General features: G+C 36.0%; 1 protein-coding gene across 5 annotated transcripts in view; it reads left to right on the top strand.

Annotated features, from left to right (window-relative positions):
• Sf3b1 (splicing factor 3b subunit 1) overlaps window positions 1-23,503 on the top strand; it is a 41,155-nt gene that overhangs the window by 5,658 nt on the left and 11,994 nt on the right. For 3 of the 5 annotated variants that reach the window (XR_007349422.1, XR_001503016.2, XM_015481185.2), the window contains exons 2-11: window positions 9,838-10,004; window positions 10,968-11,072; window positions 11,490-11,604; window positions 13,440-13,519; window positions 15,194-15,364; window positions 18,786-19,023; window positions 20,170-20,382; window positions 20,617-20,738; window positions 23,017-23,214; window positions 23,305-23,406. Coding sequence is in view for 2 of the 5 variants with exons in the window: in XM_015481185.2 (XP_015336671.1) it covers window positions 9,838-10,004; window positions 10,968-11,072; window positions 11,490-11,604; window positions 13,440-13,519; window positions 15,194-15,364; window positions 18,786-19,023; window positions 20,170-20,382; window positions 20,617-20,738; window positions 23,017-23,214; window positions 23,305-23,406 (1,511 nt within the window). In the remaining 3 variants the exon portion in view is untranslated. Of the gene's footprint in view, window positions 1-9,837; window positions 10,005-10,967; window positions 11,073-11,489; window positions 11,605-11,827; window positions 13,134-13,439; window positions 13,520-15,193; window positions 15,365-18,785; window positions 19,024-20,169; window positions 20,383-20,616; window positions 20,739-23,016; window positions 23,215-23,304; window positions 23,407-23,503 lie in introns of those variants that run through there. The other 2 variants (XM_015481186.2, XR_007349423.1) reach the window with 2 other exon arrangements.

Below are 23,503 nucleotides of genomic sequence, written 5' to 3'. Positions count from 1 at the left end.
AGCCGGGGGGGGGGGAGATTCAGAGAAGTTAGAACATTTAAGATTTAGGATATTATATAAAAGCTGAAAAATTCTATTTATGTTTAATAGAGGATTCCATTTCAAGAGAATATAAGTTTTTATTTTTTGTGGCATGGGGTCAGAGGCCTTGGTTTCAGGATAATGCAGGAGAAAACCAAGAAAGGAAGAGGTGAACTTAAGAAAGTCATGCTAAAGAAAAGGGGGGGAAAGAGGTTTTTTTTGTTTTGTTTTGTTTTTTACCTTTTTCTTTGGGGTTGCTGTCTCGGCTTCTCTGACCTTAAGGGTCCACAGAAAGAGAGAGAGCGAGAGCAGCGCTGACCCCTTTTATTGAGGAGAAGCTATTTAAATGAGGCAAGGGGTCAGGTTTCAGGGGCTGAGTCTATCTTCATGATGTTCACTGTCAGCAGGTTGACTGACACCTGGGTAGGCCACACCCAAGGGCACAGTAAGAGGAGGGGACACACACAAGGCACTTCCATGGAAGATTCTATCCTAAACAGGGCAAGGGGTTATATTACAAAGGAACAGGTGAGCATAGCTTCACCCATGGGGCTGTAGCAAGACACACCCATTTCTGTGACTGAGCGCCTCAGTACCCAGCTGGGGAGTGTAACTCAGTCACCTGTAAGGTTGGCCTCCCACATATTCCCCCGGGAAAGAGTTTTTTTAAACTGAAAACTTCAGATATGAGAAAAAGTACAGAGAATGATGAAATTAACTCCCAGGTTCTCACCAGAATTTTAGATTTAGGGCCAATTTTGTTTAATACATCCACTAGTCCTTTTCACCTGTTTTTAAAATACAATATAATTTTAGTTTTTAATATATTATTATTGATGCATTGTAATTACACATAATAGTGAGATTTCGAGTTGCATTCCGCCCATTATTTTAAAGCAGATCGTAGATATCATTTCATCTGTGAATATCTCAGTATGTATTTCTAAAATGTGAAAATTTAAAAAATTAATGCCATTATTATATCTCAAATTAATATGACAAAATAACCAGTTAGTGTTCAGTTTTGCCCATTGTCTTATAAACTTTTTTTCTGTTCAAATCAGAAAAATATGAAAACAATAAAGCCTGTAGATTGTGATTCATATATCTGTTATTAAATCTTTTCAATCCATAGGTTACTCACCCATCCTTTTATTTCCCCCTTGCAGTTGATTTGTTGCAACACCTTTGTCCCATGTTTTGCTATAGTCGGGAGAGAAAGGGGAAAGACAGCAATAAAAACATCTAGATTTCGCTCAGTACTATTGCAGTGAAGATGTCAGGGGCCGTACACGGGTTCGGGTTGTGTCTCGGTGGTGGAGTGCTTGCGTGCTGGTTTCGATCCTCAATACAATATAAAAAATAAATAAAATATTGTGTCAAAAAAAAAAGATGTCAGGGGCCTACAAAACAAGGGAAACACCAAGAAAATTATCTTTTTTAGGAATGAGTACAGTTTTCAAATCACACTTCAGGTTTATTTTGTACTAGCCTTGGGAAGGAAATCTAACAAAGGGGTTGCATATTCTGGTTTCTCTCCTACTGTAATTTAAATGGCAATAAACGTACTCTCACACTTTTCTAACAGCTTATCTGCTACCTGAAATAGTTTTGAATGATGCCCAGTGATATTCATATCTTAAAATCAGAGTAGCAGTTTAAGAAAGACCTTATTCTTTTATTTATTTACTTTTTTGGTACTAGGGATTGAACCCAAGGGTGGTGCTCAGCCTCTTGAGCTACAAACTGGGCCTTTTTTTTTTTTTTTTTCGGTACCAGGGATTTAATCCCAGAGAGCTTAATGAGTCCATTATTCCCAACCTTATTTTTTAATTTTTATTTTATTTTGAGACAGGGTCTTCCTAAGTTGCTAAGGCTGGCTTTGAACTTCCGATCCTTCTGCTGGGATTATAGACGTGCCACTGTGTCTGGCTCCCGATGCCCCCCCCCCCCTTTTTTTTTGAGACAGGGTCTTTCTAAGTTGCCTAGGCTGGCCTCTAACTTGCAATCCTCTTTCCTTAGTGTCCATAGTTACTGTGATTACAGAGGTGCACCACCATGCCAACTAGAAGAAAGACCTTATTCTTGACAGTTTACTTCAAGCCTTCGGCATGTCTCTTGCAGGTTCTTTGGTGAATAAAAATCTCATAATCTCATGTTCTTAACTGTTACTTTGATCTGTTGTCTAAGACTTTTTTTTTTTTGTTTTTTGGTACCAGAGATTGAACCCAGGGGTGCTTAAGTACTGAGCCACATCCCCAGCCTTTTTCTAATATTTTATTTGGAGACTTTGCTGAGTTGCTAAGTGCCCCATGAAGTTGCGGAGGCTGGTGGGCTGGCTTTGAACTCTGCCTCCTCCTGCCTCAGCCTCCAGAGCTGCTGGGATTACAGGCAATGTACCATGCACCTCACTTGTCTTAAGTCGTTTTTTTAAAAATTACACTTAGACTATGACAACTCAGGATTTGAAGGACTGCCCATAATTTCAGTTTTGGGGTTTTAAATCTGCGACAGACTGGGTATTTATTCATGCTTCCTTTTTATGATTTCAGAATTTCTAGCTAAGAGTTCTACCATGTATCCCTGTTCTACTCCCAATTAGTATGTTTTACTGAAGATGAGGTGAGATGAGTATTGGGGCAGGGACTAAAAATGATGTCAGGTGTTTAGAAATCCATGTTAAATATTTCTACTCCCTTAAGCCTCGCCCTTTCTAACACCTTATTACTATGGAATTTATAATCTAAACTTGTCCCAGCTTCTCTTCATCTTGTTCCCTAATCTCTCCTCTTTCCTCTTCTCCATTTCATCGTTCAAAATTCTTCCTTTGTTATGTAGAGTACTTCAGCTCTTGTCTTAATCTTGTGTATATAAACCTCCCAAAGGCCTGTTTCTTACAAGATTAAACATTTACTTAGAATAGAACCCAGCAATACCATTCCCTAAGATTTTATCTAAGTGATGATAAAAACCATGTCCACATATACCGGTGTAGAATATTTATAGCAATCTTATTTGTAATCATTTCAGATTGCAAATAAATCTACTTCTACTAGAAGATAAACACTATGATATATGAAATACTGCTTGTTAATAAAAAGGCACAAACTTATTTTTTCCTTTTGCAGTGGTGGGGATCAAGCAAAGGCTTTGTGCACAGCTCATGCTCTACCACTGAGTCGAGCCACATCCTCAGCCCCAGTAGCAAAAGTATTGATATATACAGTAATATAGGCACATTTATGGTTTCAGATGGGTTAAAGTGCTAGCTCTTGGCAGTTGTTATTTATGTGTGGCCACTAAGAGGTCCAGTTCTCCTCTTGCCCAGTCACTTAGTGGAGTATCCATATATATATATCTTTTTTTTGTCTTCACATATGAATGTGTTGGATTACAGGGAGTCCTAAGGGAATGGGTTTAGGCTGGAACAGTGGATTTGTTTTATTTTGGTCAAAATTGAAGTAGGGAGAGATTAGCATTTTCATATTTAAGAAACTACAGGAATACTTAACACCAGTAGCTATAATTTGGTTGTTAACGTTGAAAATACGGAGTTAAAGACAACTTTCTTTTTCCTATCCCAGAAATGTTCATAAAGTTTCAAGTGGAATTTTATAAGCCTTTGCTGGCATGGATGGGGGATAGAAGTTCTTAATGACCCCCCGCCCGCCTTTAGCAGTAGTGGGCATTGAATCTAGGGCTGCTTTACCACTCACTGAGCTACATCCCTAGCCCTTTTTATTTATTTATTTTTTTTTAAAATGATGGGTCTGAATGACCATGGACTGAAACTTCTGAATTTTTTTTTTTAAAGAGAGAGTGAGAGAAAGAAAGAGAGAGAGAGAATTTTTCAATGTTTATTTTTCAGTTCTTGGTGGACACAACATCTTTGTTGGTATGTGGTGCTGAGGATCGAACCCGGGCCGCACGCATGCCAGGCGAGTGCGCTACCACCTGAGCCACATCCCCAGCCCGCCCTTTTTATTTTGAGAGGATCTTGCTAAATTGCTGAGGCCAGCCTCAGACTCAGGGAAAGTTACCTTTTTTGTTGTTGTTTTGTTTTGTGCTGAGGATTGAACCCCAGGGGCCTTCTACTGTTGAGCTATGTCCCCTTTTTATTTTTTATTTTGAGACAGGGTTTTGCTTAAGCTGTCTAGTCTGACCTCCTAAGTTGCTGCTGATACCAGGCGTTTGTCTCTGTGCCTGGTGAAAAGTTACCTTTTTATTATGAAATATTTTAATATACAGGAAAATACAGGGCAAAACCTAATGAACTTTGTAACCCATAGCTCCGATTTTAATGTCCTTCCATTGCTTTACCTCTTCTTCTTAGTATCTTGAAAGTGAAACTTAAGATATAAAGTTACCTTATTTCACCTGGCTCTGGAGACTTCAGGCAGGAGGATTGGGAGTTCAAAGCCAGTCTCAGCAACTTAGCAAGGCAGTTAGCAACTCAGTGAAACCCTGTCTTTAATTAAAAAAAAAAAAAAAAAAAAGCAACTTAGTGAGATCCTGTCTTTAACTAAAAAAATACATAAAAAAAGGGCTGGGAATATGGTTCAAGTGGTTAAGCATCCACGATACCAAAAGGGGAAGAAAAAAGGTTACCTTTTTTATGAAAGTAATGACATAAACCTGTTTGCTTATAAATATTTGAGTGTATCATGTTTGATATTCTGGCACATAGTTAATTAAATAATTAATGAGCTTTCTAGTTTTTAATTATTCTGTTAACTTGCCCAACAAGCTGCTGAGCTTCAAGGAATCTGATATCTTAATAATGTGGATAAGATGTCTGTATAAATGTGCAGCAGTTCATGATGCATTACAAAACTCATTAGGCTTTTTTTTAAAATTTTTTATTCATGGTTTTAAGCAGAGAAGGAAAACAATGCCTGGATTTCATATAAACATGTACCTTTGTAGCCTGTAGAAATTTAGTAATGAATTCCCCTCAGAATTAACTAACTACAAACAACTTTCTAGCTCCAGAAGACCTTGGGCTAAGAAATTTTGTACTAAATTTTTATTTAATAGGAAACAAATCGTGCTTTACATGGGTTTTGCACACTTATTTAATGTTTTATGAGCCTTTGTAATTAGAAAACTTGCTATTAGCAGGTACATAAAATAAACAGGTAAAATTCAGCAGATAAAGGTAGTTTCTGAGTAAATATATTATCCAAATGAGAGAGGCTAGTTACTGAAAACTCTGAGCTATATCCCAGCCTTAAAATTATATTTTAAATTGGATATTTGGTGGGCTGGGGCTGGAAATGGAGGGGTTGAAGGGCCAAGTAAAGTAGTTTCCTGGGATGTTTGTTAATGAACTGGGCTCTTCGGTTGAAAGTTCTGTCTAAATGTACATCAGGTCTAGGACCTCACCTTTTTAATTTGTGTATCAAGTCATTTTGATTTAGGTGGTAATGCTGTAGAGGAGAGAATGCAGACTGTTTGGCTGGCTTGACTAACCCATTCATGTCTTCTGCCTGAATATTGATGAAAGTAGCATTTTCAGTCATTAAAAACAAAGCCCCCCAATCCATTTAGTTAAAAATAGTATGTGCATGTTGCAGGTGGATGTGGAGGCCTCAGATTTTCTAGAAAGGAAAAAAAAATGAGTAAATTATCACTTATCCTTTAGCCAGTTTTTCTAATGTTGGAGTGTTTTTGTTTCTGTTCCTCTGGGAATAAAAAAGTGGTACAAGTGGGTAGAGGGGCAAATGGGGATTTAATTTTTTTTTTTTTTTCAAATTTGGTGTTGGTAATTGAATACAGGGCTTTGTACATATTAAGTGCATGCTCCACCACTGACACACACCTCCAATATCCAACGCCCCCCCTTAAATAAAAACTTTTATTTTTTAATTTTTTTTAATAATTTTTATTGTTGGTTGTTCAAAACATTACATAGTTCTTGATATATCATATTTCACATTTTGATTCAAGTGGGTTATGAACTCCCATTTTTACCCCGTATACAGATTGCAGAATCACATCGTTTACACATCCACTGATTTACATATAAATAAAAACTTTAAACAGAAACAAAATTAGAGACAAGGGCAAAAGGAATCACCTACCCAAGTGAAGTAGTTCTGCCTGCCTGTTGTAATTTTTTTTTTAGTTATAGATAGACACAATACCTTTATTTATTTTATGTGGTGCTGAGACTTGTGCCTCACACATGCCAGGCACATGCTACTGGGCTACAGCCCCAGCCCTGTTGTAATGGTTTTGAGAGATGAGACACAAGGAAAAAAGTAATACCTGTGGAGATGGTGATGTGACACACTGTAAGAATTTTGAGATCTGATTAAAAAACAAACTGAGGCTGCTGAGTTTGGCAGTAAACCTATTACATTACTTTGAATTCCTTAAAACTGCTCCTGCTCCTTTTCATAAGGGGAAATGTGGCCCACCTGTGCCTTGGACTGAATAAAGTTACATTTTCTTCTTCTTCTTTTTTTTTTAAAGAGAAGAGAGAGAATTTTTTAACATTTATTTTTCAGTTTTTGGTGGATGCAACATGTTTATGTTATTTTATGTGGTGCTGAGGATCGAACCCAGCACCCCGCGCATGCCAGGTGAGCGCGCTACCGCTTGAGCCACATCCCCAGCCCCCATTTTCTTCTTTACCACAACCATCTTAAGGAACTGTAGGATGATTTCTTTTTTTAGCTGGGGGGAATGGGACTGGACAGCTACATAATGCCAAGAATCATTTGATTCTTGCAGCTAGTGAATGAGCTTTTTTAAAAGTGCCTGGTATCAAAGGGGGCTTAATTCAGTTGGACAAAGGGTTAGCAAGAATTGTGACTCTTTGTTAGGCCTTAAAAAAATTATTTGCAGGGCTGGGGTTGTGGCTCAGAGGTAGAGTGTTCACCTAGCAGTGAGGCACTGGGTTTGATCCTCAGCACAACATACAAATAAAATAAAGATATTGTGTCCATCTATAACTAAAAAGTAAATATTAAAAAATAATTGGCAGGGGTTAGGGTTGTGGCTTAGTGGTAGAGTGCTCGGTTCTGGGAGGTGCTAGGTTCGATCCTTAGCACCATATAAAAATAAATAAAGGCATTGTGTCCAACTACAACTAAAAAAAAATAATTTGCAGTAGAAACTTATTTATTTATACATCTATGTATTATTAAGTTATCAAAACAAAATTAATTTGTAATTTAAAGTTACCTGGTATCACACAGGATCAGGCGAAAACTGGATGGAAAACTAGTCTTATATTTAAAGAAGACTAAAGAAAATGACAACAAAATGCAATGCCTGGTTCTTTTGTTTGTGGGACAGGGAATTGAACCTGGGGGTGCTCTACCAGCTGAGCTACATCTCCAGTTCTTTTATTTTGTTTTGAGATAGGATCTCACTGAGTTACTGAGGCAGGTCTTGAACTTGTGATTCTGCTGCCTCAGCCTCCTTAATAACTGGGATTACAGGCATGTGCTACTCTGCCTGGCTTAGTGCCTGGTTCTTGACTGGATTGTGGATTTAAAAACAAAAAACATAAAACAAAATCATCTCTAATCTTGGATGCTGCTAGGGCATTTGGGGAGATCAAAGTGAATGCTGTTGTGGTTATGTAGGACAGTGTCTTAAACATGGAAATATATGCAGAAATCTTTAAGGGTAAAATCTGTAACTTAGTTTTTTAAAAAAGATATTTATTGTTTAGTTGTAGTTGGACACAGTACCTTTATTTATTTATTTTTATGTAGTGCTAAGGATTGAACCCAGGACCTCGCACATGCAAGGCGAGCAGTCTACCACTGAGCCACAACCCCATCCCCTTTGTAACTTAGTTTTAAATGTTTTTGCAAAATTTACATATACACATACATTTGTTTTATCTCATACAGAAACAATTGATGAATAATAATAGATGGAGAAGTATGGTGGAGTGGGGTGAGGGGTATAACTCAACAGTAGCTTGCTTACAAGTCCCTGATTTTGATTCCCAGCACTGAAATAAATGAATAAATAAAAATTGGGGGAAGTTTGGAAAGCAGTTGAGAAAAATTGATGCTTCATTCACCAGATGTGTTTTTTGTTTTTGAGGGTTTTTTTGTTTTGTTTTGTTTTGTGGTGCTGAGGATCAAATCCAGGGCCATGCTCATGCTAGGCAAGTGTTCTTTCACTGAGCTACACCTTTGGTCTCAGATATGCATCATCTAAATATTCAGACCGATGGCTTAAGTGTTTAAAGGATGAAATATAGGGGCTGGAGTTGTGGCTCAGTGGTAGAGTGCTCGCCTAGCATGTGTGAGGCCCTGGGTTCGATCCTCAGCACTACATATAAATTAAGGTATTGTGTGCAACTACAACTAAAAGAAACATTAAAAAAAAGGATAAGATATAGCAAGAGTTAATTCATTTATTGAGTACTTAAGCATTTATGTTTATTGTCTCATTTAATCCTTAAATTTTTTTATGTTGTAGAAAACTATACTCATAGATTAAGTTAATTATTAATTAGTAGAGAGAGCCATTATTTGAAGGGAGACATTTTGATTCCAGAGCTTAATTAAACTTAATCACAAAACTAAGGAGCTGTTGATTGCAGGCAAATCATGTAGGGCTGTTGTCTTTGTTTTTTATTTCTATAACAATGCACCTGAGGCTGGGTATTCTACACAGTAAAGAGGGTTTATTTAGCTTACAGTATTAGAAGGTAAAGGTTCTGGATTGAATACACCCATCTGTTTAGCCTCTGGTGAGGGTCTTGTGGCTATATCACAACATGGTGCCTAGCATCATGAATTATGTTTAGGAGGAAGAGATTGCATGGCAAGACAAGCAAGAGAGAGTTGGGGAGGTGCCATGGTCTCTTAAAACAACCCACTCTGGAGAAATAACCTACTTTGTGAGACCAATGTTAATTAATTTCTAGGGCATTGCTACCCTAATAACCTTCCTCTAGTCCCCACCTTTTAAAAAGTTCTACCATCTCAGCACTGCCACACTGGAGACCAAGCCTCCATTAAGTACATGATGAATCTTCAGGGGACAAATGATAACCAAACCACAGCAGCCCTGAACTCCATGCTAAAGAATTTAGACTGCTCCTGTATTATTATTCAGAGTTTGGTTCCAGCTGACCAGGACATTACATGAGGGGAGGGATCTTGTTAGAAATGCAGACACTTGGGTCTGACCCAGGCTACCACATTAAATAAAATCTGTAGGTGATTTTGTTGTAATTCAAGTTTGAATAACTCTCCACAGCACTTTTGCTTTTTTAGATAGTCTTACTTTCTTGCTTAGGTTGACCATGAATTCCTGGGCTCAAGTGATCAGCTTCCCCAGTAGATGGAGCTACAGATGTATACCACTGCACCCAGCTCAGTACTGTTGTGTTTACATCCTTGGTAGTGTTGAGATTAAATAACATTGAGTGGGGGCTGGGACTGTAGCTCAGGGGTAGAACAGTTGTATCGTGTGTGGAAGGCCATGGGTTCCATCTCCAGCATTCAAAAAAGGGGGAAAAAGTAAAATCTTGAGTGTAGTTCTGGGTTCCTAATCAATATCAATAACATCAATCTTTCAGTGAGAAAGGTTTAAAATTCAATAATTTATGAATATTTTTGGCAGTCCATTCTAAGGGTGAGGATAATTTGCAGTTGTTGAGATAGTAAACAGCTCTTTGCATTAGTTTGTTGAGGTGAGGAGATGTATTAAATGTATTATGTGCTTGGTACAATCATATTTACCCATTATATGTGGCAGTTATTTTAAATATCTGCATTATGTTGATACCTTTTTGGAAAAATGAAATTAAGAGCATTTCTGTTTTCTGTCTTATAGATATTGAAGCACAGATTCGAGAAATTCAAGGCAAGAAGGCAGCTCTTGATGAAGCTCAAGGAGTGGGCCTTGATTCCACTGGTTATTATGACCAGGAAATTTATGGTGGAAGTGATAGCAGATTTGCTGGATATGTGACATCAATTGCTGCAACTGAACTTGAAGATGTAAGTTACAAATTCTATAAGAGCAAGCTTCCTCCTCCCCTGATTAACTCCCTCCCCATGAGAAAGCAAGAAACATGAATAGTCATAGGCTTTTTGAATTTTTTTTGGTTATTATGGAGAATGACAACCTCTCGTTATGAAAATATTATCACTATTTTTAAAAATATATTTTATGAAGCTTATATTTTATCCCACCATCCCAAACATATAGATGGGATTAAATTTCTAGCTGCTGTTTTTATTTTTTTATATATATATATGTTTTTAGGTATAGGTGGGCACAATACCTTTATTTTATTTATTTACTTTTATGTGGTGCTGAGGATCGAACCCAGTGCCTCACACATGCTAGGCAAGTGTTCTACCACTAAGCCACAACCCCAGCCCTTCCAGCCATTCTTTTGTGTGATTTTTGTAACAGACTTTATGTGTTTAGATGCTCAAACTAATTAGTCAAACTAGTTATTATGAAATTCAGGTCATGTTTTACTTAGCAGTTTGAGCCTTTTCTTTTCCTTGAAAGAAATTTAAAAATACCAAAGGTGAAATTTTCTAGAAGCCAATCAAGGGACTAGCATTCTGAGTTCTCATAGTCTGATGGTAAGAGAGTAATGGCTATATGTTCCAGAAATTAAGGGGAAAGTTGTCCTTTCGTTTTTAAATAAAAAATAAGAAGCCTTAAGATCTTCAGAAGTACCTGCTGTTGCTTTTTTTACAATTGAGACTAACTAGTATGTGACAGTGTACTGTTTATTAAATATATTATTAAGGAAACAAATACATTTAAAATTACTTCTTATTTTGTGACCACAAAACAAACCTTTGTTTAAAAACAGTAGTCAAAAAAATTAAGGAAATAGGAAAATTTTCAAATAAGCTGTTTTTAGCTGCCAAATTTGAAATTAAAATTTCATTATGCTAATTTTTAAGTTCTTTGTTTTATTTTTGGGGATTTCATTGCAGGATGACGATGACTACTCATCATCTACAAGTTTGCTTGGTCAGAAGAAGCCAGGATATCATGCCCCTGTGGCATTGCTTAATGATATACCACAGTCAACAGAACAGGTGACCTTTTTTATATTTTTTTAAAACCCTAGTTCATTCTGCTGAAGAAAAGTGAATGTTTGAATTTCTATGGAAGCCAATACACTTTAGGAATCAATTCTTAAAATGTTTTTAAGTAGAGTTGATTTAGAAGTAACACCTAGTTTATTTTGGAAAAGTAATCATTTTTGGAAGCATTGAACTGAAAATGTGGAGATACATATATTTGTGTATACACACACACACACAGACACACACACACACAATTTCCCTATGCCTTGTTTCTCCATATTAAGACTTATGAAATGTTAGAGACTATTTCTTTCATCAGTAGTCATGTATTAAACCTTGTGTTTTATAATGCTATGGTTTTTGTGTATGATATTTTATTTGGTTATTTAATGAAGTGGGTTTTAAGTGAGATTTATGTCTTTTTAGTATGACCCATTTGCTGAGCACCGGCCTCCAAAGATTGCAGACCGGGAAGATGAATACAAAAAGCACAGGAGGACCATGATAATTTCCCCAGAGCGTCTTGATCCTTTTGCAGATGGTAATTCTTTCCCACTTTTCTATAAGTATTCAGAAATTTATTTGTATTAAGTTGTCTTTAGCCCTTTGATTTTTTTTGGCATGCTTATGAATTTGCTTTTCTTTTTTAAAATCCCCCTTATTATAGATTTGTGTAGATTTGGTTGAAGTCACAGATGCCATATTCTTCATCTTTATAATGCAAGTTTTCTTTCCAGGTAGAAGGACAAGAAAATAATGAGCCAATGCCATAGAAACGCAAAGGGTTAAAGGTTTTTCTTTTACTTTTGTTTTGGGTACTCTTTCTATACTTTGAACAAATGTGTTTTTCTGCTCAATATACTTTCAAATTATTGAAAGTTTTCATTCCAAATTCTAGAGTTTTAGGATTGTTACTTTTGAGAAACTGTTTCTCACACTAGAGCTCCCCCCATATTGTTCTAAATATAGCTTAGTAAATGCTCCTGCTTTGCTTTAAGCATACCTAAGTTGAAACAAAAGTATGTATACAAAGACTTTGATATTTTTAATAGTTGGAGTCTGTTTTGCTAATTTTAGTGTGCAAGTCAGCACAAGGGGCATAGTGAGCCTGATGGAAGCTTTCCTCAGGTGAGTTGAGTTTCACAGTCAAAATTAGGTGCCTGTTTCTTAAAATTAGATTTGGCTGCAGGTTTACAAATTAGATTTTCAGCCTGCATGAATTAGTAGGGATATTCTTTTTTTTTACTTGCATAATTGTAATTGATTTAAACATGTATGTCAGAATTCACAGGCCCATACTAACTGTCCTTAATTTCTTTCCTACAGCAGTACTGCTATATGCCAGTCCTGTCTGCATTCTTAAGGGTGCAGTTCAACACATCCTCTCTAGATTATGGTGAAAAAGTATTCCAAAGGAAGTCTTATCAGAACTAGTGTCAGAAAGAATGACACTGCCAATTGGGCATGATCTTCAGCTTAGGAAATGTCTTAGAATTTTATTATTTTATCCTAAGTTATGATGCTATACTTCTTGTATAGCTAATTATCACATTTCTGAAGCATAGTGTGCCTCTGTGAATCTTATAATGTACTATTTGGGCTTCTTTAAGATATTTCAAAGTTTGAAAAGCAAATGCTGAAACTTTAACCAAGAGACTAACACATCTCTTTGTACAGCACTTTTCTTCTGTGTGCATCATTAAAAACTGGTAGAAGTAATGTATTTTAAATAATGTTTCCAGTTGTAATTTATAGTTTCTAAGAAAAATGTTTCTGGGTCAAGGAAACTTTTAAAAACACGAAGCCCTTTTTAGTAACGTGACATCAGAATAAGATTATAGGTATATTTTTAAAAATCAGATTTTCTAAACTACAAATATTTTAGAACACTGTATGAAGAACTTGTCTAGTCATAGTTATTTGTAGTCAGGATTTTAACAGCTTGCAACAGGTAATGTTTTGAATATAAATATCTTTCCAAAGTGTTACTAATGGTAAAGAGATAATTTTCTAGGCTTCTATTCTGCTGCTTGAAGTCAGAACTGCTGATGGAGACAAAGGCACGAAAGTGTACGTATTCCGGATTAGCAACCCAGGAACCCATCACTTCTGAAGACTAAACTGTGCTGTCATTTTGTTTTTATATGCATTAAAGTATTTGTTTTAAACTGCTGTAGATATGTTTGTGTTCAAACAGGTTAAATTGATCAGCAAACTCAATAAAAAGTAAGATGTATAATTATTAAAGTTTTTCTATCAAAAAATAAATTAAATGATTTTGGAATAACATAACATTAGAGCAGGGCAGATAAATCATTTGAACCTAATTATTTTTTATTTATTGTACTCTTGTCCTGTTGCTGTTCTTTTCTGCAGGAGGGAAGACCCCTGATCCTAAAATGAATGCTAGGACTTATATGGATGTAATGCGAGAACAGCATTTGACTAAAGAAGAGGTATGTGAACCTGCCTCATATTTTAATGGTTGTAAAAGAATGTAAAGAAAATTGAGATTGAGAGGCTTTCATATTTCTCATTTTGTTAGTTGCTATACAAATAATATTTTTAGTAGTATTAATGAAAATTAAAATGAAAAAAAATGACTCCCCAATTCTATCACTGTTCAAATTAATCTTCATATTTCTATGTCCTTTTCTCATCCAGGACTTTTTGGCTGTGAATGTGTATATCTATCTCTGAGTGGATGTATGAGAGAGAAAAGGTTAATGATATGCCTCTAAAGCCATTATGTTAGGGAAAGGCCAGATGGTCATGTTATTCTTGAAAAAATCCCTAATTTTCCCACAAGATTCAGTTTGCATATGGATGGAGAATTTTGAATAAATGATGTGTGTGTGTGTGTTTGTGTTGCAGTCCTAGGAATTGAATCCAAGTCCGTTTTGTTTTAATAGTTAATTCCATGCCTTTGTTATATTTAGAGTTGTTTATTATGTGATTTTTAAATGGGGTACTGGAAACCCATTTTAAAATCTGGATGAATTAAATATTTGTTATGACTAAATCAGGATAGGATTTATGTAATTACAGATCCAAGTAAAACATAATTTTGATATTTTCATTTTTTACCATCTGTCTGTTTTGTTGCAGAGTGTCAATTGCTATTTATGAGAGTTTTAAAAAGCCCTAATTTTTCATTTTATGTAGTGCTTAAGACCAGATCCAGGACCTTGTACATGCTTAGGCAAGCACTGTACCACTGAGCTACATTCCCCAGCTAAAAACTTACTCTTCAGTGAAAGTGTTTTGGTTCCCACTTTTGACTTGAGATTTTGCTGAACTAACTATATGTAAAGCAAGGTGTTATATGTTAAAATTCAGTGTTTGCTTGTGTAGGAAGAAAGGCATTTTGTAAAACTGGAAATACAAAAAAAGAGTTAGAATAAGGAATGGTAATAACAAGTAACAAAAAGTAAAGTGAACAAAGTATAAAGTAGTATATTAAATGGAAATGATTATATTAATGGCATTAAAATAAATTGATTTTTTGTTTGTTTGTTTTTGGGCAGTGCTGGGGATCTAACCCACATTCTCATGTATGGTATGCAAACACTCTACAATTAAAAACACTCTTTGTTTTTTCCCCCTGGGGATTTAACCCAGGGGCACTTTACCACTGATCTAATCCCTGTCCCTTTTATTATGAGACAGGGTCTCATTAAGTTGCTGAGGCTGGCCTCAAACTTGTGATCTTCCCACCTCAGCCTCCTGAATTGACTGGGATTATAGGAATATGCCACCTCCCTGGGCTCATGAAAGAATTTTTAAATTTTTAGTTGTAGATGGACATAATACCTTTATTTATTTATTTAATTTTTTTTTAGAGAGAGAGAATTTTTAATATATATATATATTTTTGGTTTCCGGCAGACACAACATCTTTGTTTGTATGTGGTGCTAAGGATCGAACCCGGGCCGCACGCATGCCAGGCGAGCGCGCTACCACTTGAGCCACATCCCCAGCCCCAATACCTTTATTTTTATGTGGTGCTGAGGATCGAACCCAGTGCCTCACACATGCTAGGCAAGTGCTCTACCACTGAGTTACAACCCCAACCCTTATGAAAGCATTTTAAAGATAAATGTTTTCTGCTTTTTCAAATGTTTTTCAGAGAGAAATTAGGCAACAGTTAGCAGAAAAAGCTAAAGCTGGAGAACTAAAAGTCGTCAATGGAGCAGCAGCATCCCAGCCTCCCTCAAAACGAAAACGCCGTTGGGATCAAACAGCTGATCAGACTCCTGGTGCCACTCCCAAAAAGCTGTCAAGTTGGGATCAGGCAGAGGTGGTTGTTTTTTATTTTTCGTTGTTATTTAAAAATGGTTTTCTATTATGTAATATATTAGTATACTTGGGCTTCTGTACAAGAAACCATTGACCGGGTAGCTTAAAAAACGGATTTATTTTCTCACAGTTTATGGAGGCTTTGAAGTCCAAAGATTAGAGTGCTGGCATGTAGGTATTTGGTGAGCCATCTTTTTTGACTTGCAGATGATTACTTTCTCCCTCTGTCCTCACAAGTCCTTTTCTCTGTTTTTTGGTCACTAGTTCTGTCAGATTAGGACCCTACCCTTACGACCTCATTTAACCTTAAATACTTCCCAAAAGGATTAATCTCCTAATACAGTCACATTAGGGTTTGGAATGGCAACATCAGTTTGGGATATTTGCTGGATCCTCTGTTAGAACTTTAAGTGCTTTAGTGATCAATCCTTCAAATCCCCTGCCTGCCACCTCATGGTACTGGAGGTACCAGTACCATGGTACCAGGGGTACTTTTACCACTGAGCTACACCTACCATAGCTTTTCTTTATTTTTACTTTGAGATAGGGTCTTGCCAGGTTGGTTAGGCTAGCTTTGAATTTATGATCCTCACTATGATGCCGGTCATGAGAATCAATTGGGGCTGAGTTTCATTTCCCTAGATGTGAAGATTGAACATCCGAGAAACAGGCAAGCATGAGCGTCAAGCTATTTTTATTTAAAGGATAGAACAGAGATAGACTTCTGCCCGGAGTTGGGTATCCGAGGAAGTGGGGCTGTTCTGCCCCTTTTATACTTTTTAGAATTCCTTTATTCTCATTGCCTCTCTTCCCAAGAGGTGAGCCAAAAGGTAGAGTTCCTGGGTTGGAGAGGAAAGGAGTAGCCCAGAGTATCCCCCCAGGAGGCATTCGTTAACAGCCCTTTATAGGTGGAAAAATCCCTAGAGACAGGAACCGGTGGAGGAGGGGGAAATGTCCTTAAGGTATTATCATTTTATTTTCTCCTGAATCAGTCCCCATTTCCCCTATTAATTGTTACCAACACTGAGTTACCCCTTACCTCCATTCCCCGCTTCCTCAGCCACAGTCTTTGGGATTATAGATGTGTACCACCATGTCTGGTTATCCTTCGAATTCTTTTAACACTGCATTCATTTCCTAGGATCTTATTTCTGTCTCTACGTACCATCTATACAACAGCTGGCAAATTTATGAATTTGTCCCCTGCTTCTGTTCTTTAGGCTTATATATGTCTTAACTTGACAAACTTACTTGTTTAACATGCATTTCAAAACTATTTTTTAAAATATTTTTTTAAGTTGTAGATGGACACAGTACCTTTATTTTGTTTATTTAGTTTGTTTATGTGGTGCTGAGAATTGAACCTGGTGCCTCACGCATGCTAGGCAAGCACTCTACCACTGAGCCACAACCCCAGCCCCTCATTTTTTTTCTAAACTTGAAAAGAGAATTTTTTTTAGGTTACAGTTTTGAAGCCAGAAAGTCCAAATGTCATGGCAATTTAAATATATTCAGTATCTATCCACTTTTTTGTCATCTAATTCACTGTTTACTGTAGTCTAGATTACTGTAGATAGTAGTCTGTCTATTCATATGTCAGGAAAAAAAATCCCTCACAACATGGCAGTATTTTCACATTCTCAAAATTAGACTATATTAAATACAACACATAATTTCCATAAAATTTAAGATAGATAGATCCTGAGGATTTCTGTCATTTGCTTGTGAGAGAATTCAGTTCTGCTGAATATGATTAATTATTAACTTTAATGCCATGGTTGACATTCAGTGCTTACCTTTTCTTTTTTAAGAGAGAGAGAGAATTTTTTAATATTTATTTTTTAGTTTTCAGTGGACACAACATCTTTATTTTTATGTGGTGCTGAGGATTAAACCCAGCGCCCCGCGCATGCCAGGCTTGAGCCACATCCCAGCCCCTTAGTACTTACTTTTTTAAAAAATATTTTTAGTTATAAATGGACACAATACCTTTATTTTTATTTGTTTGTTTTTGGGCACTAGGGACTGAATTTATGTGCACTGAGCCACATCCCCAGCCGTATTTTGTATTTATTTAGAGACAGGGTCTCACTGAGTTGCTTAGCACCTTGCCATTGCTGAGGCTGGCTTTGAAATTGCGATTCTTATGTCTCAGCCTCCTGACTGCTGGGATTACAGGTGTGCGCCACCACTCCTGGCTTATTTATTTATTTTTTTAAGTGTGTTGTGGAGGATCCAACCCAGTGCCTCACATGTGCCAGGCAAGTGTGCTACCACTGAGCTACAACCCCAACCCCTCAGTGCTTAATTTTAAAAACTGAGATAAGCTTGTTCTGATGGAATTGTTTACTATAAGCTTATAAATAGACAAAGAGTTAATGTCTTTCTTGTAACAGTTGCAGAGATCCAGACCATGTTTTCTTATCATTCTGCTCATTTAACATAACTTTACCCTAATCATAACACTGGGAATTAGAATACATAATAGGAAGGGGTTATTTCCCACCTTTCCTTCTAATTCAGCAGGAGAGACAAGTGCCAGAAATTGAGATGTTGAGCAATTTATGTTCTTTACTCAATACAGAATTTCCTAACCTGGAGTAATAGAGGTTTTTTAAAATGAACAAATATTAAACTTAATTTTTTATAATTTGCAAATAGAAAACTAGAGTTCTTGGGTCTCCAGGAGGATCCCATTTTAAAATAAATGTATAAAGTATATTACAAATTCTGTTGAATATTTAATGGAGCAGTGCTTAAGTCTAAATTTCGTTTGCTTACACTAAGTCATCTACTGTTTTAATATGATATTGTCTATTTTGGTGGAAGTTCTTTTGATACTCATGCTATCTGGTGCCTTGCATCACCTATTAGTCTCTTATTCAAACTGCTGTGGAACCATAGTGTTACTTAAATTTACTTCTGATCCCCCCCTCCCACAATCTTGCCATCATTACTTGGATGATATTGTTTGGTATATGTGGTTTAAAGATAATTATCTGGGTAATCCAAAATATTTATTAGACATACATACGTGCACAGTGAGCACTATTTAAAATAGTATTTCTTAGAATTTATGGTTTTCTTCTCCCCTAATAATGTATGTCTTTCAGTTTGGGAAGTACTGAGGGAATTAGAGCTGTCAGTCTTTCAGTGCAGATTTAGATGGAAAAACCATAGTCATACCACATACTTAGATTCAAGACTTTCACTGTTTCAGATTAATACTTGAAATTGTTTTTGGTCTTAAACCTATTTGCAAGAAAATGGGTATCTCTTTTTTTAAACAGAATGATAGTCTACTTTCGCTTTAATTATATAGAGACTAGAATTAAAATATTTTATTTAAAATTTTTTAGTTGTTCTCTGTGGGTATGTAGATGTGTGAATAAGTTTTTTTTTGTCTTTTTTGCTTTGTTAAGACCCCTGGGCATACCCCTTCCTTAAGATGGGATGAGACGCCAGGTCGTGCAAAAGGAAGTGAGACTCCTGGAGCAACCCCGGGCTCAAAAATATGGGATCCTACACCTAGTCACACACCTGCGGGAGCTGCTACTCCTGGACGAGGCGATACACCAGGGCATGCAACACCAGGCCATGGAGGCGCAACTTCCAGTGCTCGGAAAAACAGATGGGATGAGACCCCCAAAACAGAAAGAGGTAGTACTTCTAGTGGAATCTGGGTGTGTGTTTGGATAAGATGTTGACTTGAGTGGTAGGATCAGCCTGAGATCTGTTCTCTAGGCCTGTCTGGTCCTGTAAATAACCAGATGCTATGAAGATAAATAAGAAACTGAATAGATCAAATGCCTAATTTTCCCTCTTGAAGAGGTTTAAGATTTTTTAAGGAAGAATCTAAAGTAAAATCTTGTGATTAAATATACCTGACATAAAATTTACCATTTTAACTGTTTCTGGTTTTTTGTTTTGTTTTGGTATTGGGAATTGAATCCAGGGGTGCTTTACCACTAAGCTACAGCCTTTTTTATGTTTTGTTATGAGGCAGGGTCTTACTAAGTTGCTTAGGGCCTTGGTAAGTTGCAGAGGCTGGCCTCAAACTTATAATCCTTTTGTCTCAACCTCCTGACAGTGCTGGGATTATAGGCATGCACTACTACACTCAGGTCATTTTAGCTGTTTTTAAGTGTACAATTTATTAGCTGAGGTACTTGCACAGTGTTATGCAGTCATCACCATTATTCATTTCTAGGACTTTTTCTTTATCCTAAATAAAAAAATCTCTGTACCTATTCCCTCTGCCTTTTAGTTCCTGGTAACCTCTATATTACATTCTATCTCTTAATTTGCCTAAGCCTCTTGTTTTCTGTATAGATGATCTAAGGCTATCTTTCAGTGACTTCATGAGAATAACTGTGGCAAAACTAAGATTTAATAGTACATTTGCTATATTAAAAGTTTTCAAAGAATTGGTAATGATACAGGGAAATGCTTAACATGTAATTAATGAAAGAAGCAGTATAGAGCTGTCAACTGCGTGGAGAAATGCAGAAATTGGCTCAAGATATAGAGAACCATTGCTCTGTATAGTAATATAATGGGTGGTAAAAAAAAAAATCTCTATTTTCCTGTTTATCATTAGTTATTATGCATATTTTTGGAATCAGCAGAAAAGAAACCAAGAAATAATAAAAGAGTATAACATAGAACATTAAAACTTGAAATGTGTCTCTGTTTTAGGAATGTCCTATTTCTGAAATTAATGTTGAATATATTAACTATTTGAATCAGCAGTGTTGTTCTAACAGTGGTTAATATTGTGATTTTATTGGTTCTTTCTCTTTAAAGATACTCCTGGGCATGGAAGTGGATGGGCTGAGACTCCTCGAACAGATCGAGGTGGAGATTCAATTGGTGAAACACCGACTCCAGGAGCCAGTAAAAGAAAGTCACGTTGGGATGAAACACCAGCTAGTCAGATGGGTGGTAGCACTCCTGTTCTGACTCCTGGAAAAACACCAATTGGCACACCGGCAATGAACATGGCTACCCCCACACCAGGTAGAAACTCTTTAATTGGAAATAATTGTATTATAGTTTTTTCTTTGTGGTTTTCTGTGTGTTGTTAACATCAGCTTTTTTAGCAAGAAAAAAGGTGTATAAATTAGTTTTGGTTTGCATTTATAATATAAGCAAGTAAGTGTTAAGAGTTAGTAACTGTCTTATATTTCAAGGACTATATAATGATAAAGTCTTAAAATGTAGATTGTTAATAAAAATTTTCCTTTTTGGTAGGTCACATAATGAGTATGACTCCTGAACAACTTCAGGCTTGGCGGTGGGAGAGAGAAATCGATGAACGAAATCGCCCACTCTCTGATGAAGAGCTAGATGCTATGTTTCCAGAAGGATATAAGGTAGTAACAATGCATGTGAACATAATAAGATGTGAATTTTCTTTTAAGTATTTGTTGAGAACATTGGTCAGTTTGCATTGACCTTCCTCAGATTTACCAGTGGCATTCTGTTCTTTTTATCTATTTCCAAGTACATTTTAGTTTAAAAAAATAATAGATGAAAACAAATAACATGACGTTTTATGTTTGCTAGTAGGAAATTTTAAGATCTTTAAACACCTATATTAACAGTATGGCTATGATAATACCTATATTAACAATATATAATTTCCTTTAGTTTATCAGCAGTCCCAGGATTAAGCTCACATTAGATTATGGTTGTTTTACTTGTATGTGCAAGTTCATAGATTGCCAACGAGAAGAAAGAATATTCTCTTTACTGTAGTAACTTGAAGTTTATTTTGAACTATAAACTTTTCTAAGTCCCTGGCACTTGGAATATTTGCTGGTCTAAGGGTAGTCTGTGGTTATATAGTTAATACCATAAACCCAAACTGGAATCTAAATCATCTGATGGCCTTTCTGCTAATGACTTTTGCTTCCTTTTAACAGTTTATTTGTATATATGCTTGTCATGTTTTGTTTCCCCTGTTAAGTTTGTATTAAGATGATTTGTTTCGTGTATGTATAAATACCTGCTTTAAAACTTCTTGTAACCTCCACATAATGCTGTGAGTATAGGCAACCTAATTTTGACTGCCCTGAGTATCTTTCTCAGTTGTAGTCATTGGTATCCTTTGTATTGATAAGAGGAAAATTGTCCTTAGTGAATCCTACTAAGAAATAAAATCCTTACTAGTGAATGTTTAAAAATAGTAGGTCTTTAAGTCCTTAAAATAGAGTGATGTTTGTGGACATGACATGGATTTCATAAGCCTCTCATAGAATAAATTCCATTTTTTACAAAATGGTTAGTCAGCTGGGTGTGTGGTGCATATCTGTAATCCCAGCAGCTCAAGATTCTGAGGCAATGTAGATAGTATTAATATGTATTTAACATTATTTCCTCTTAAACTAATTGACTTTTTTTTTTTTTAGTAGTTGTAGAGGGATAGCATGCCTTTATTTTATGTTTGTTTTTACATGGTGCTGAGTACCCTACATGTATAAGGCAAGCGCTCTGCCACTGAGCTACAGCCCCAGCCCACTAATTGACATTTTTAGACACTATTTTAGGCTCATCAGGTAAGACCTGTAAGGCCCATTGGCTCTGCCCAGGAAGTTGTATAAAAAAAGTTCTTGTATCAGCTTTAAAAAAACAAATCTTTTTCTTTTTTAGCCCACATTTCAGAAATTCTGGTGGTTTTACAAAAGATTTAATTAGGTGGTATGTTTTACAGAACTCTAGTAAATATTTTGGTTTTAGTATTCATGCATTTAACTAATTTTTTAGTTTAGACTTAATTTGTTTTGATAGTGTAGGGGTTTATGCGAGTGTTCTATTTTATTACTCAATTATATATAACCTTTTATACATTATATATGAGCTTTTTTCCATTTATGTGAATACATATTTTATTTGTTCTAATACAGCTTTTTTGGAAATCACTGACTTAGATTTTATTATTTCTGAATTTTTAATTTGGTATTATCAACATGTTTTTATAGATAAATTTGTTGGGGGTGGTTTATAGGGCATTGAATCCAGGGAAACTTTACCTCTGAGCTACATCCCTAGCCCTTTTTAAATTTTTGAGAAAAGATTTCACTAAGTTGTTGACTTAGTGCAGACTTCGAATCCTCCTGCCTCAGCCTCTGGAATTGTTGGGATTACAGGCATGTACCACCACTCCCAGCTAGATTAATGTTTGACAATGATCAGAAATTTATAAGCCTTCCTCAGATTTTTCATTTCCCTGTACTCTCAATTTTAATTAGCAGATGAGAACTATGAATTAAAAAAAAAAATTGGCTTTTTTTGTGGGGATGGGGTAAGGGGATTGAATCCAGGGTTGCTTTACCACTGAGCTATACTCCTAACCCTTTTTATTTTTGAGACACGGTCTTGCTAAGTTGCCTAGGCTACAACTGCCCCAGCCTCCCAAGTCTCTGGAATTATTGGAGTATGACACCATACCTGGTGAAATATGAATATTTGCCACAAATATTTTAAACTTCTAATTAAAATAGAACAGTGGGATGGGTGGTAATTTGTTTCTCCAAGTAACTAAAATGCTTCCTAATAAACTAAAATATTTTAAGCGCAGTGTTACTCATTATTGTTATTCTTCAATTTATAAAGTGAAGAAAATTCTAAACTGTTTTATAATTCTATTAGGTACTTCCCCCTCCAGCTGGTTATGTTCCTATTCGAACTCCAGCTCGAAAACTGACTGCAACTCCAACACCTTTGGGTGGTATGACTGGATTCCACATGCAAACTGAAGATAGAACTATGAAGAGTGTTAATGACCAACCATCTGGAAATCTTCCATTTTTAAAACCAGATGATATTCAGTACTTTGATAAGCTATTGGTAAGTAGTAATAGCAGAAATTATTTACTATTTTTTGTGTGATAGTTATAAATCATAACATTGACCTTCCTTTAAATATTCTTTTACTAGGTTGATGTTGATGAATCAACACTTAGTCCAGAAGAACAAAAAGAGAGAAAAATAATGAAATTGCTTTTAAAAATTAAGAATGGAACACCTCCAATGAGAAAGGTAGGTACCAGTTTGCTAAATCATTAATTATGTTCATTATATTGGTATGTTAAGGAATTTATATATCCTCTTCATCTTTATCGGGGCATTGCATGAT

The sequence above is a fragment of the Marmota marmota genome, unplaced genomic scaffold (genome assembly GCF_001458135.2).
Source record: "Marmota marmota marmota unplaced genomic scaffold, marMar, whole genome shotgun sequence".
NCBI lineage: Eukaryota > Metazoa > Chordata > Mammalia > Rodentia > Sciuridae > Marmota > Marmota marmota.
This window is presented reverse-complemented; position numbering and strand designations above follow the sequence as displayed.